Source organism: Vipera ursinii (genome assembly GCF_947247035.1).
Source record: "Vipera ursinii genome assembly, chromosome: 15".
Taxonomy (NCBI): Eukaryota; Metazoa; Chordata; class Lepidosauria; order Squamata; family Viperidae; genus Vipera; species Vipera ursinii.
The window spans coordinates 229,272-242,561 of NC_139528.1; the positions used below are offsets into that span (position 1 = coordinate 229,272).

The 13,290-nt window shown below is 60.4% G+C and overlaps 1 protein-coding gene across 3 annotated transcripts; it reads left to right on the top strand.

Moving 5' to 3' along the window:
- Nucleotides 1–10,775, top strand: LOC310647386 (sodium/potassium-transporting ATPase subunit alpha-2). Of its 3 annotated transcripts, XM_083374611.1 has the most exons (23): nt 1–107; nt 1,509–1,613; nt 1,792–1,851; nt 2,320–2,523; nt 4,612–4,725; nt 4,912–5,046; nt 5,254–5,371; nt 5,474–5,742; nt 6,105–6,303; nt 6,514–6,623; nt 6,938–7,072; nt 7,295–7,484; nt 7,611–7,786; nt 7,981–8,117; nt 8,205–8,355; nt 8,639–8,807; nt 8,887–9,041; nt 9,118–9,241; nt 9,339–9,484; nt 9,655–9,785; nt 10,015–10,116; nt 10,232–10,323; nt 10,643–10,775. In XM_083374611.1, the coding sequence occupies exons 1-23, from the start codon at nt 96–98 to the stop codon at nt 10,669–10,671; spliced, it is 3,063 nt and encodes a 1,020-aa protein (XP_083230737.1). In that variant the 5' UTR covers nt 1–95; the 3' UTR covers nt 10,672–10,775. The 3 variants fall into 3 exon arrangements, with proteins under 3 accessions (XP_083230737.1, XP_083230739.1, XP_083230738.1); XM_083374613.1 differs by lacking the exon at nt 9,655–9,785; XM_083374612.1 differs by lacking the exon at nt 4,912–5,046.
- The last annotated feature ends 2,515 nt before the right edge of the window (nt 10,776–13,290 follow it).

A 13,290-nucleotide genomic window follows, 5' to 3' on the forward strand; every position in this document is an offset into this window, starting at 1 on the left:
CCAGAGAAAGAGAGAGCGGAGCAGAGGGGAACCAGAGCTATTTAAGGAAAGGGGGACTCCACTGACATCCAGTTGGCCCTCTCACTCTGGGCACAATGGGCAAAGGGGTGAGTATCCTGGGGCAGGAAGGCCAGGCAGCAGTGGAGTGGTTGGGCAGACCAGTGGCACAGACCTGGTACCCAGCCCAAAGGAAAAATGGCTCCAGGCTGGGCCAGTGGGTGCAGCTGGGGGCCTGGACTGAGTGGGCCCAAAACTCCCCTCTCTTCTTTGGGAGCCCCGAGAATCCTGGCCGCTCCTTCCAAACCCCTCTGCCTGCCGGTGTAGTCAGAGGTCACCAATTCAACTGGCAGCAAAGTCCGGCTGACCCCCTCCGACAGGGCCAGGGTGGCAGAGATGCCAGCTGGAGGCATGAGTGACACCGGCTGTTGGACTCTCGTCCCAGAGCCAGCCTTGGCTTCGCGGCCCACCGGGGGGGGGTGTCTCTGCCGGGCTCAGCTGCTGAAGCCCCAGGCCAGAGCTTTAGCAGTTGGGGGTGACGTTTGAAGCCTTTCGAGAGCACTTGGGGGTCTGTGGCAGCATCCCCGCCCTTCAGTCTGGTGTCACTGGAAGCCCCTTTCCCGGTCTGCATGTGGGCGCAGGTTGGGTCTGGGTCTCAGCCTAAGGTAGAGAAAGATTGCAAACACCCTACTCCCCCCCACCCAGATTGATGCACATTTCTGGCCCCCACCTGGGAAGTGGCGGGGCGGGAGCAGGTGCAGAGAAGCAGCCGAGAAAGAGCAAAGCAGCTCTGTAGAAAGTTTGGAACTTTTCCGCCTCGGGGAGGAGGATGTGGGAGGGGCTCTGCTGGGAGAGGAATGTCAGAAAGGCTTTGCTCCCCCCCCATGCTGGAATGCCCCCCCCAGGAGTCGACGGCTTTAGCAGAGAGGGGGGCAAGTTCACAGCACGTACCTCCGCCCAGAAGGGCCTCCGTGCCCAGAGGCAGCGGCTTCTCCCTGCGGTTGGAACTGGGGGGGGGGGCGCTCAGTGGGTAGACCTGGGCACTGCATCCAAGGAGGAAGGGGTGCATCCTGCTCCCGTGTTGTTTTCAGAAGTTTGGCAACACGGGGGTGGGGGGGCATCGGGTTTCAGCCTCAGGATTGCAGCTCCCGGCCCTTCCGGTGGGTCCTTTGGGGCCAGAGATACCAGGACAATAAAAGCCCCATAGGGGGTCACCAAGCAGAGCAAATTGTTCTGTGGTAATCCTGGCAGAAAGCAGGAACGCCCAAAGGCTGGGGAGGGCACAGCTCAGGAGCAGCAAAGGGGCATCCAGCCCTGACCCCGGCACAGACCCTGCGTGCTGCTGGAGATTCAGGGAAAGGGTGCCAAAGTGGGGCTTCTGAGCCCCCACATTTTCGGCGCCCCTAGAGGTGAGCTAAGTTGCCACCCCAAAGCAGGCAGGCAGGCGGGAGGGACCCCCGAGGTTTGTGCTGCTCCTGGCCCAGCTTGTCAACGGCATCTCCCCCTCCCAGACCGGGCGAGAGTCGGCGCCCCAGGGCCCCACGGCCGAGAATGGCGGCGGGAAGAAGAAGCAGAAGGAGAAAGAGCTGGACGAGCTGAAGAAGGAAGTGAACCTGGTAAGGCCGGTCCTGGCCAGCGTTGGGGGGGAGGCAGCTGGTGGCCCCCCCTTAGCAGCCTCCATCGCCTAGGCTTCAGAGGAGCGCTTCTGGGGGCGACAGATGGTCAGGGTTTGCAGGGCGAGTCTGGGGGTGCCCGTCCGCTCTGAGGCTCTCCGGGGCTTCTCTCTTTCACCAGGACGATCACAAGCTCTCTCTGGACGAGATCAGCCGGAAGTACCAGGTGGATCTCTCCAAGGTGAGTCCCATCCAGCTGCGTCTCAGCTCCCCACCCACTTTCCTGCTCCAGGGACTCCTCGGAAACCTCCCCAAGGATGTTTGCTGTGTGGGCCAGAGCAAACTGGGACATCGGAGGGCCTGGGTCCCTCCCCCCCATTAAATCCCAGGAGGGGAACCGGAAAAACCATTTTGGCTGTAACTGAGCTGCAGCCCTGTGGAGGCTTTGCCCACTGGGGGAGGGGGAATCCTTCTCCTAGACTTTACTGTTGGCATTAACCTGCATGAATAGTTAAACCATTTATTATTTCACTGGGTGATTTTTCGCTGTGCTTCACGTGAACTCTGTCTGTTTTGTCTTGTGCGTAATGACTGAACTCCACCCCCCAACGGCCTTTGGCTTTACCCCAACCTGTCTCTCTCTGTCCCCCCCCCCCCGTGAATTCACCCCTTCCTCCGCCGCTCCCTTGCCTCTTCCTGGCCACGGCAGGGCTTAACCAACACCCGGGCAGCTGAGATCCTGGCCCAGGATGGCCCCAACGCCCTCACCCCCCCGCCCACCACCCCGGAGTGGGTCAAGTTCTTCCGGCAGCTCTTCGGGGGCTTCTCCATCCTCCTGTGGATCGGGGCCCTCCTTTGCTTCCTGGCCTACAGCATCCAGGCGGCCATGGAGGATGAGCCGGTCAACGACAACGTGAGTCCCCAGGCGCCCGCGAGCCGAGTGTGGGAGGCTTCCCTGGGCACCTTCCCTGCGCCTTGGGGGGGGCTGCGAGGGTTCTCCTCTAAAGTGGAGTTCTGAGGGGAGAGGCTGCCCCAGATGAGAACCCTGAAGGGCAGCTGAGCGGAGTGAAACAGACTGAATTTTCACGCAGGGCCGGGGAGGGCGAAGCAGCCCCAGGGCCCTTTTTCACTGGACACACTGGGGGGGGGACAAGCAGGGAAGGGGGGGTTGGGAGACAGCAAAGGGCTCCAGGCTCTAGTAGCTGTCTGACCCTGAAAGGTTCCTCTACTTGGAAACTATTCGGCCTCTCCACAAACGAAACAGCAACTCCCTCTGAGCTGGCGAGGGGGCAGCCAGACCAGGCCGTTTCTTCCCTGCCCCGCCTGGAAAACAGCTGCTAAAATAGCTGAAGGCTCTTTCAGGGGCAGGTGGAGCTGTGGGAACAGACCGTCCGAACCCAGGGGAAACCCTGGAGCAGGCGGGAAAGGAGCAGAGGGTCCCCCCAGGACCCAGCTCAAAGCCAGGCCAGGAGGAGGAGTCTCAGACCGGCCCCTCCCTCACTGCAGCCCCAAGAGCAGCATTTGCCAGAGAATCCCCCCAGGGAAGGCCGGACTTCCTTCCGTGTATTTTTAATCTTCTCCTGTTTTTTTTCCTCCAAAAATGGCTTTTAACAGCTGCACTTATTTGGGAACATGGCTAGGATTGCAGCTCAGAGCCCAGTTCCAGCGCTGGGCTGGCAAATCCCTCCGCAGAGGCTGAGAAAGGACAGCAAGGGCACAGTCTTCGTTTGGGGAGGGGGTGTTCTCTCATTTTCAATCAGGTTTTGCTCCTGGGGCAAAGAACTGGTGATGAGAACTGGGGGTCAGAGAGGAAAGGGGGGGCACCGAAGAAAGAGCCCCTCTCAGCAAAATGCAGGACTGTCTGTCCTGGACCTGCAGGAGACGGTTTCATTCCTTTGAGGCAGACATTCCTTTATGAGGAGCAAGACCCCCTTTAGGAGCCCCTAGGCAGCAAATCAATTCCAGCAACGGTCAGAAGCCGAGTCAGCCTCCTGCTCCTTCGCAAATGTCTCTTTTTGAAATGGAGGATACACACACACCCACACCCACACACACACACCCCTGGGAAGGCTTCCCTGAACCAGTTTTTCATAGGGAAAGAAGGACGGTCAAACCGCTTTGCTTAGGAGTCTGTCTGACCCATTTCTGTAAATAAAAGCCCAGCGGCTTCCGGGGAAGGCAAGAACACTCCGTGAGGCTGCAGCTGTCCGGCCCCACTTGCCCCTTACTTATTTTTCAAGGAGACTTTTCTCCCCCCCCTTCCAGGATGGGTCTGCAAGAGGCGAGGCCATCAAGACCACCGGCTCTAGAAGACAGAGGGCAGAGGGTTGCAGCCTCAGGGCTGCAGAGAAAGAGAGCAGAAGGTCTTCCCTGAGACTGACCATTCCCCCCTGGACGCTGGCAGGTCAAGGGGAAAAGAGCTGGCTCGCCAACACAACCCCAGCAGACCACAAGCCTTTAATAGGCAGCCAGGGAGGATCACATGACTCACTCTGGGGTGACCTATCAGGGCGAAGGAGGACCTTTCCACTTGATTTATTGGTCCAACACAAGGAGGAACAAAAAAGGACCGTCAGGTGTGCGGCTGCACTACAGTTCCCAGCATCCCTCGGTGTTGACCATGCCAGCCGAGGAAGATGTGATAGGACCTCAGTGAGACTTAGGAGAAACAGCCCCCCCCCCGCTCTTTCCTGGTTCACTGCCACTATCGTTTCTGGAGGTTGAACCATTCCCCTCACTCCCTGGCTTATTCTTTGCGCTGTATAAAAGCAGCCAGATCCCCAACTGAAGAGCCTGCGGTTGTGCTTAGACTACAATTCCCAGCAACCTCAGCCCTTGTGCTCAGCCAAGAGCCATGCTGGGAGTTGCAGTTCAGGACCCCCTTGGGGTACCAGCGCACCGCCTGGCTGGAGAAGCATCAAGGAAGGAGATTTGTCGAGGCGGTTGGCCAGATCCCCCTGTTCACCCTGGATTTCCTCTCTTTCCAAACGCTTCTTCCCAGCTGTACCTGGGTGTGGTGCTGGCAGCCGTGGTCATCGTCACCGGCTGCTTCTCCTACTACCAGGAGGCCAAGAGCTCCAAAATTATGGACTCCTTCAAAAACATGGTGCCTCAGGTGAGCCGCCCTTCCTCCCTTTTGAAGGAAGGTGCGCGCGAGGGCCAGCGCTGGAGGCCTAGGGAACCCCCAAGCCCTCGTCAGCCCCTCGGGCCCTTGCCAGAGACCCTCTATTCCTGCCAAGGGAGGGCAGCGGGTGGGGATAGGAGCAGTGCCCCCCCCAGGATGGTCTGTCTCCCCCAACAGCAAGCCCTGGTCATCCGGGAAGGTGAGAAGATCCAGATCAACGCGGAAGGTGTGGTGGTGGGGGATCTGGTGGAGGTGCGCGGCGGGGACCGGATTCCTGCTGACCTGAGGGTGATTTCCTCACATGGGTGCAAGGTGAGAGTGGCCAGTCTGGGGCTCCCCTGGGAGTCTGGGGAGGCCTCGCTCGGAGAAGGAGCCGAGGTCTTCTCCGCTCTGCCCTTCAGCTTCCTTGGCTTGGCCCAGGGCCGCTGCTGGTGCACTGCCACTCACGGGGGTGCCCCTTCCAGGAGGCCCCTGGCCCTCAGGCTTGGGCAGCCATTCTCACACTTCTCTCCTGGACAGGTGGACAACTCCTCCCTGACGGGCGAGTCGGAGCCTCAGACGCGGTCCCCGGAGTTCACCCACGAGAACCCCCTGGAGACGCGCAACATCTGCTTCTTCTCCACCAACTGTGTGGAAGGTGAAAGGCTCCACGAGGCCAGAGGAGGTCCAGGTCGGTTGAGGGAGAGGCAGATAAGTAGGGGTTGATGGCTGCCCTCACCCTCCTCTCTCCCCCTGCCAGGCACTGCACGTGGCATCGTCATCTCCACCGGGGACCGGACCGTGATGGGGCGCATCGCCTCCCTGGCATCCGGTCTGTCGGTGGGCCGCACCCCCATCGCCATGGAGATCGAGCACTTCATCCGCATCATCACCGGGGTGGCCGTCTTCCTGGGCATGTCCTTCTTCATCCTGTCTCTCATCCTGGGCTACACCTGGCTGGAGGCGGTCATCTTCCTGATTGGCATCATAGTGGCCAATGTGCCCGAGGGCCTCTTGGCCACCGTCACAGTAGGTGGTACCAGTGGCTCATTGTGGGTGAGGAGGGGCTGTTCTCCAGAAAAATAGGGGAGATCCCACCGCCTGGTGATGCAAAGGGGGAGGATCCTCCAAAGACGGGGCTGGTGTGGCAGAAGGAAAGGGAGAGATGCTGAAGACATTGTGGACCTCCAGAGGGCCGGAGTCCTGCCTTCCGTGCAGGTGTGGCTATTTCCTTGCCGTGAAGCCGTTTTTCTTGCAGTATCGGCCTTGAGGCCCTTGGGAAGGCCTGGCTGGGTTCCTGGAATATGGGAGATGCAAAGCGTCTCTGGTCTGGAGCACGGTGGCCATGGACCCTCCCCAACCGATCTCCCCTCCCCCTTCTCGAACGACAGGTCTGCCTGACGCTGACCGCCAAGCGCATGGCACGGAAGAACTGCTTGGTGAAGAACCTGGAGGCCGTGGAGACACTGGGCTCCACCTCCACCATCTGCTCGGACAAGACCGGCACCCTCACCCAGAACCGCATGACTGTGGCCCACATGTGGTTCGACAACCAGATTCACGAGGCAGACACCACCGAGGACCAAACCGGTGAGGGCTCAGTGCCCGCCCAGACCGTCTCTGAGAGGCTGTGGCCTCCAGTCAGGGCAGGGTGGCTTTGGGGAGCGCACTCAAAATTGGACCTGAGCACAAGAATGAAAAAGCGTCTCTGAGCATCTGCAGAGGGCATGCTTACACTGATGAGGTTTAATCCCTGAAACACGAAGCCTGAAATCCTGAAGGGACCCCTTCTCTCCCCAGGGGCAACTTTTGACAAGCGCTCAGCCACCTGGACAGCTCTGGCCCGCATCGCAGGGCTGTGCAACAGGGCTGTCTTCAAGGCGGGACAGGACAAGATCCCCATTTCCAAGGTATGCCTGTCTTTGGCCACTAGAGGGCAGCCTAGTCAAGCTCTCCGTATTTTGAGAAAGCTGCTCAGGCCTAAACTTGGATGGAAGGCCACTGGGAGATCCCGAGAGTGGGAGGCTGGCAAAGGCCTTGAACAGGGCAGTGAAAAAGGCACCCATTTCCTTGCCAAGAAAGCCCACCTGAGTCTTTCTGAAGTCAGCAGCAGCCAAGCTTGAGCTGAGGGAGACTTTCCCTTCCCTCCCTCTGAAGGTAGCAGGGCTGGGTTGGGAGTTGGGGCTGAGCTGGCCTGGGCAGCTCCTCTTCCCCCTTTTGCCAGAGAGACACGGCCGGGGATGCCTCCGAGTCCGCCCTCCTCAAGTGCATCGAGCTCTCTTGCGGCTCCGTCAAGAAGATGCGGGACAGGAACCCCAAAGTGACCGAGATCCCCTTCAACTCCACCAGCAAATACCAGGTGAGGCTCAGAAGGAAGGAAACGGGCCAGTGGGGGGCAGTTGGGAGGCCTCGGCTGTCCCAAAGAGCACCCAAGAAAATGGAGAATGGCGGGGGGTGTCCTTCACCTTCAGACCGAAGCCCAGGTCTCCCCCCACCCGGCCCTGCTAGCCTGCCTCTTTGGGGAGGGGGGCAGTGTGCTTCAGGCCCTCCAGGGCTCAGCAGCTTCTGCTCCCCCCTCCAGCTCTCCATCCACGAGCCAGAAGACAAGCCGAGCGGGTACGTGCTGGTGATGAAGGGGGCCCCCGAGCGCATCCTTGACCGCTGCTCCACCATCCTCCTCCAAGGACAGGAGGTGCCCCTGGACGAGGAGATGCGCGACGCCTTCCAGAACGCCTACCTGGAGCTGGGCGGGCTGGGCGAGAGGGTGCTGGGTGAGGCCTGCGCCCTGCTCACCTGGGGGGCTGTGCTCAGGAATACCCCTAGAGGGCTTGAGCAAAGAGGGCTGGGGAAGCTGCGCCACGTGTCTCTGGCCTCTCACACAGCCTCCTCTGTCTCAGGCTTCTGCCAGTTCTACCTGCCGGAAGACCAGTTTCCTCGCGGCTTCAAGTTCGACGCGGAAGAGGTCAACTTCCCGATCACCAACCTCTGCTTTGTGGGGCTCATGTCCATGATTGACCCCCCTCGAGCGGCCGTGCCAGATGCAGTGGGGAAATGCCGAAGCGCTGGGATCAAGGTGAGCCGACTGTGGGCACAGCACGCTCCCTCAGTTGCACGCGGCCCCTGCATTCCCCAGTGGGGGTGCGCTGGTAAGAGAGACCGGCCTGAGAGAGGAAACTCATGGGGCAGCCCCATAGCAGGGAGGAGACTCTGGACTGGAGGCTTCCTTTGAAGAAAGTCCTTGGAGATGCTTCAACTCTCTCCCGGCAGGTGATCATGGTGACGGGCGACCACCCCATCACAGCCAAGGCCATCGCCAAGGGGGTGGGCATCATCTCCGAAGGCAACGAGACCGTGGAAGACATCGCCATCCGGCTGAACATTCCCATCAACCAGGTCAACCCTCGGTAGGTCAGCCCCTCCTCCTCCAAGCTGCTCCATCCCTCGGGGTCCCTGTGCTGCCCCTGTTCACACTGCCGGGTGTCTCCACTTAGGGAAGCCAAAGCCTGTGTGGTCCATGGCTCTGATCTGAAGGACATGCCTCACGAACACCTGGACGATATCCTGAAGAACCACACGGAGATCGTCTTTGCCCGCACGTCCCCCCAGCAGAAGCTGATCATCGTGGAAGGGTGCCAGAGGCAGGTGGGGCCGCTTGGCTCTTTGGGGCAGCACACAGCGGGCAGGAGGGACCCATCAGCCAGGCAAGGCTCAGTGGATGTGTCCACACAAGGCGCCGCTTCATCAGGTCAATGAAGCCCAAGAGGTAGCCGTAGTGCTGGACTTTGTTATCATTGGCCTGGTCTTCTTATTGGGGACAGGGGTCTTGTCTGAAGCCAGAAATAGGGGGTTCGATGCTCCTAGGCTCAGCGAACTGGGAGAAGGCTGTGGGGCATCATCCACCATTAACCCCCCCTTGGCCCTGTAGGGGGCCATAGTGGCCGTGACGGGGGATGGGGTGAACGACTCCCCCGCCCTCAAGAAAGCAGACATCGGGATTGCCATGGGCATCGCCGGCTCAGATGTCTCCAAGCAGGCAGCGGACATGATCCTCCTGGACGACAACTTTGCCTCCATCGTGACGGGGGTGGAGGAAGGTGTGTGTCCCACGGGAGCCAAAGGGGGGACACCAGGGGATTGCCTGCAGGGGTCCCACTCCGCTGCATCCCCCAACAGGCCGGCTGATCTTTGACAACCTGAAGAAATCCATCGCCTACACGCTCACCAGCAACATTCCTGAGATCACCCCCTTCCTCTTGTTCATCATTGCCAACATCCCGCTGCCCTTGGGCACCGTCACCATCCTGTGCATTGACCTGGGCACGGACATGGTGAGTCTGGCCGGCTTCCTTCGAGGGATTTCAAGCTGAACTCCCCGTCTGAAGGATCCACCGCATTCCTCCTCAGGTGCCTGCCATCTCCCTCGCCTACGAGGCAGCCGAGAGCGACATCATGAAAAGGCAGCCGAGGAACCCGAAGACGGACAAGCTGGTGAACGAGCGCCTGATCAGCATGGCCTACGGGCAGATTGGTGAGCCAGGCCTGCTTGGGCCAGGGGTGCCCGTGGCTCAGCGTCAGAGGAGGGGGCTCGGCCAAGAACCTAAGAGGACCCCGGTATGTCTCCCCAGGCATGATCCAGGCCCTGGGGGGCTTCTTCACCTATTTTGTCATCCTGGCTGAGAATGGGTTCCTGCCCACCACCTTGCTGGGCATCCGCTTAGACTGGGATGACCGTTCCAAAAATGACCTTGAGGACAGCTACGGCCAGGAGTGGGTGAGTCGGGAGGCCTCTGGCCTTGGCTGCCACTTCCTGTAGCATAAGGGGGCTTCTGTCTGCAGGAACAGCTTGGTGGGCCTCACTGGAGGCAGATGAGGGGGCCTTTGTAGGGAGGGGTCTGCCTCTCCAGATGTCCCCACTGGGCGGTGTGTGTTCTCTCCTGGCAGACGTACGAGCAGCGGAAGGTGGTGGAGTTCACCTGCCATACGGCCTTCTTCGCCAGCATCGTGGTGGTGCAGTGGGCCGACCTGATCATCTGCAAGACACGCCGGAATTCTGTCTTCCAGCAGGGCATGAAGTGAGCGCTGGGCGCCTTCCACAGATGAGGCAGGCTAGATGACCTTTGGGGAGCCCTCCTTCCTCCTTGGCTTGTAGGAATCCCTGTCCAGGCTTCAAGGCCACTAGAACAGCCCTTTCCCAGAAGTCATGTCCGGAGCTAGACTGCCCCTGCCCCTGCCATTGTCCACCGTGAACGACACCCCCCCCCCAGGGACACCTCTGAGCCTCCGTCTCTTCCTCCCTCCCAGGAACAAGATCCTGATCTTCGGGCTCCTGGAGGAAACCGCTCTGGCTGCCTTCCTGTCGTACTGCCCTGGGATGGGGGTGGCCCTCCGGATGTACCCCCTCAAGTGAGTGGGGCTGCTCTTCCCCCCCAAGCACGGGGCTCCTTCCCACCCGCCTCCAGCCCCCATGCCCTGCGTGCCGGGTGCCCCCTCCGTGCCAGCTCTCCCTCGCCTCTTGCAGGGTCACCTGGTGGTTCTGCGCCTTCCCCTACAGCCTCCTCATCTTCATCTATGACGAGGTCCGGAAGCTGCTCCTGCGGCGCTACCCAGGGGGTGAGTGCGCCCCCATGACTCCCCACCTCCCCCAGGGGCTGGGCGTGGGGGGGACTGGATTGGCATCTTTTGTGCTGGCCCACCAGAGGGGCAAGGGGGCAGATGCAGCCCCCCAAGGCACCTGGTCTTCCAGGTGCTGCTCTCAGCCTCTTCGCAGAACCATGGGCTTTGGAGTCCTGCCTCAGGAAGGAAGCAGCATAGAAATGGAGTGGGTTATGTAACCCGAGGGAAGACAGGCTGGTTGGATGGTGGTCTGGGGGCTCGGCTCTCTCTCTCTCCTGGGCTGTTGACTGCCTTTCGTTCCTTCCTTCCTTTCCAGGTTGGGTGGAGAAGGAGACCTATTATTAAGCCCAGAGCGGAAGGGCGCAGCCCCACCCTCGGATCCAGCCCCTCACAGCCTGTAACCCAATGAGTAGCTGAAAGATGCAATAAACATAATCCTGCCATTCCCGCCCCCCAGGCTGCTTCATTCAGGAAGAACACTTGGGGTCTAGAAATGGGGGTCTGCCCCCCAGAAGGCAGCACCACGGTTGGAAAGGGGAGACCTGAGGAAAGAGGGCAGAGGTTGGGCAACTGAAAGTTTGGACCAAGGAAGTGACGGAGGCCGTGGAGCTGGCAGCCCCTTGGACCAGCTGGTGGGAGCGGTGTCTTCTTCAGCCCCGTCCTGGCCTGGGGGCCCCCATCCGAACCATCTCTGCCCCGGGATGGAAGAGGCTTGCCTCGCTTTCTCAGGAAAGGAGAAAAGGCAACTCCTCCATCATTTGGGGAGTGTGTGTGTGTGTGTGTGACTGCATCGACCACGGTGGATGGATTGCTGGGTGTCCACATTGCTGCTTGACCAAAGCAGAAGAGGCCCCTCCGGAGCAACGTTTGGGGGGCCCTTTGCTGACCCCCACAGAAGGGCCTTTTCCCCCAGAGCAGAGGTGATGGACGTATCCTCCCCCCTTCCCCAGCCATTTCATTCTGCCCCCCAGGTGTCCTGGGGCCAGGTGCCTCTGGGAAAGAACAGCCAGGCAGCGGATTAAAGGGAAGGTGGTGGGTCAGCAGAAAGGGCCAAAATAGCCCCGGCTGACTTCAGCTCAGCCCCAGCAGCATTTGGCACCGATTAAAACACGGATTAAAATAACGGCAGCTGCTGGACGGCCGGACTGGGCTAAAAATAGCCACCAGGACATAGCTTGCCTTAAAGACAGCCGAAAGCCCAGCCTTGCCTCACTGCACCAGGCAGGTCCCTCCCCCCGATTTTTAGAGGGGCAGTGCCCCAACTTGGGGGGTGTATTTCAGGAGGGTCCCAGACTTCCCACAGCCTTGGATGTGGTGATGGGAACTGGGAATACTGGAAAGAATCACCTCCCCATTAAAGTTCAACATCCATCGAGTGATGATTGCCCCCCCCCTCATGTTTTGGACCATCTTCCCCTTTAGCCGCAGTAAATACGACGGGGGATTCTTGGGGCAGGACCCCAGGCATCTGGGGGTCTGGCTCTGCTCTTCTGCCCCACAGAGAAATTCCTGGGTTTTGCACCTAGCAAAGTCTCCAAAAGAGAGGGGAAGTCTTTCCCGGAAGGGTGGGCCCTTCGGGGACCTGGGGGGGGGAAGAGGTGCAGTCAAAGGCTGCCCGGCGGAGGCAGTGACATTGGCCAGCCCCTCAAGAGGTTTGAAGGGGACGGGGGGGGAAGCAGGGGGACTTCCAGCCCCTGAGAGTGGTGGAGAGGCTGGCCCACTTTTGTTCTGCAGCTGAAGTGCATCTCCTGTGACGACATGCCCCCTCCCTTTACGGCACAGGGAGAAGGACGTGCCAGCTCTGCCGGCATCCAGCTGGCAATGTGGGGTGGAGGCTTCAGGTCACCTCAACGTTCCTGTCATCCTCCCGGGGACGGCGGGCAAAGGAGGCTCTAAATCACAAGTGACAGTCCACACAGCCAGGCACAAGCGTGTTGTCTCGCTGGCAGGCGGAAGTGCTCACCTGCGGGGCAGGACACCAAGGGACCAAGGCCAGCTGGGCCGGGGCAGCAACTGGGGCCGAGGCTCAGCCCCACATTGGGCCAAGACAGAGGCGAGAGCTAGCTGCCCACCCCGCTTTGCGACAGCGTCATCCTCTGAAGAGACTCACCCTTGGCCAAAGAAATGCCAGAGCTTGCCCTGCCAGCTGGGGTGTCTCCCCATCTGTGAGCCCAGCTTAGTTTCTCACTTGCAGAAGAAAATCTCTGCCTGCCCCACAACCCCCCTCCCCCCCAGAGGGCCTCTCCTGGAGCTGCTGACTCAAGGGGATGTAAAATGAGGGGGGGGGAACAGCAGCGGAGGAGGACTGAAGCAGCAGCCGGATGGAGGAGGGTTTGGGTTTTGCTCACTCTCCCGGGGCTGGGGGTATCAATGTCCACCTGGGATTAAAAATGCCCAGACTCAAGGTCACTTGGAAAAAGCCTGCTCCTGGGGGCACTAAGGAGCCGTCGATTGGGGTGGGGGGTGGGAGGGGGAAGCCCTTATCAAGGATGCTGTATTCCCCCCTCCAGAGAAACTGCCTATCCTCTTGCACTGGGGAGGGGGTTTACCCCACGTGGCCTCCTTTCCTTTCCCTTGAACTTCAGTGGGGTTGGAGAGCCTGGGCCGAGCTGCTGAGGCCTTTGCAAGCCTGAGCCCGCCGGGGGCCTCAGATGCCAACCAGGGATGCCACCCTCCAGCCTTAGCCGGGATGCCCGCAAGCCGCCCTCGGCTCAGCACACACAGGCTTGGTGGAGCACCATGTGCTTTTGAGCTGCCCCCCAAACTGGGCCTGTGACACCCTCCCAAAGTCAAACTGAAGCACAGAACCTGAGATCAGCTCCCCCCCCCCCCCGATCTGTGCTCTGCCCTGCACCCGGGTCGCTCGGGCAGGAGGAGCGCAAGGCCGCAGCCCAGCCCCGTTTCTCTCCTGGAAGAGCCGATCCGGTTTCTTTGGCATCTGCTGCTCGCTTCTCCAACTTAGAG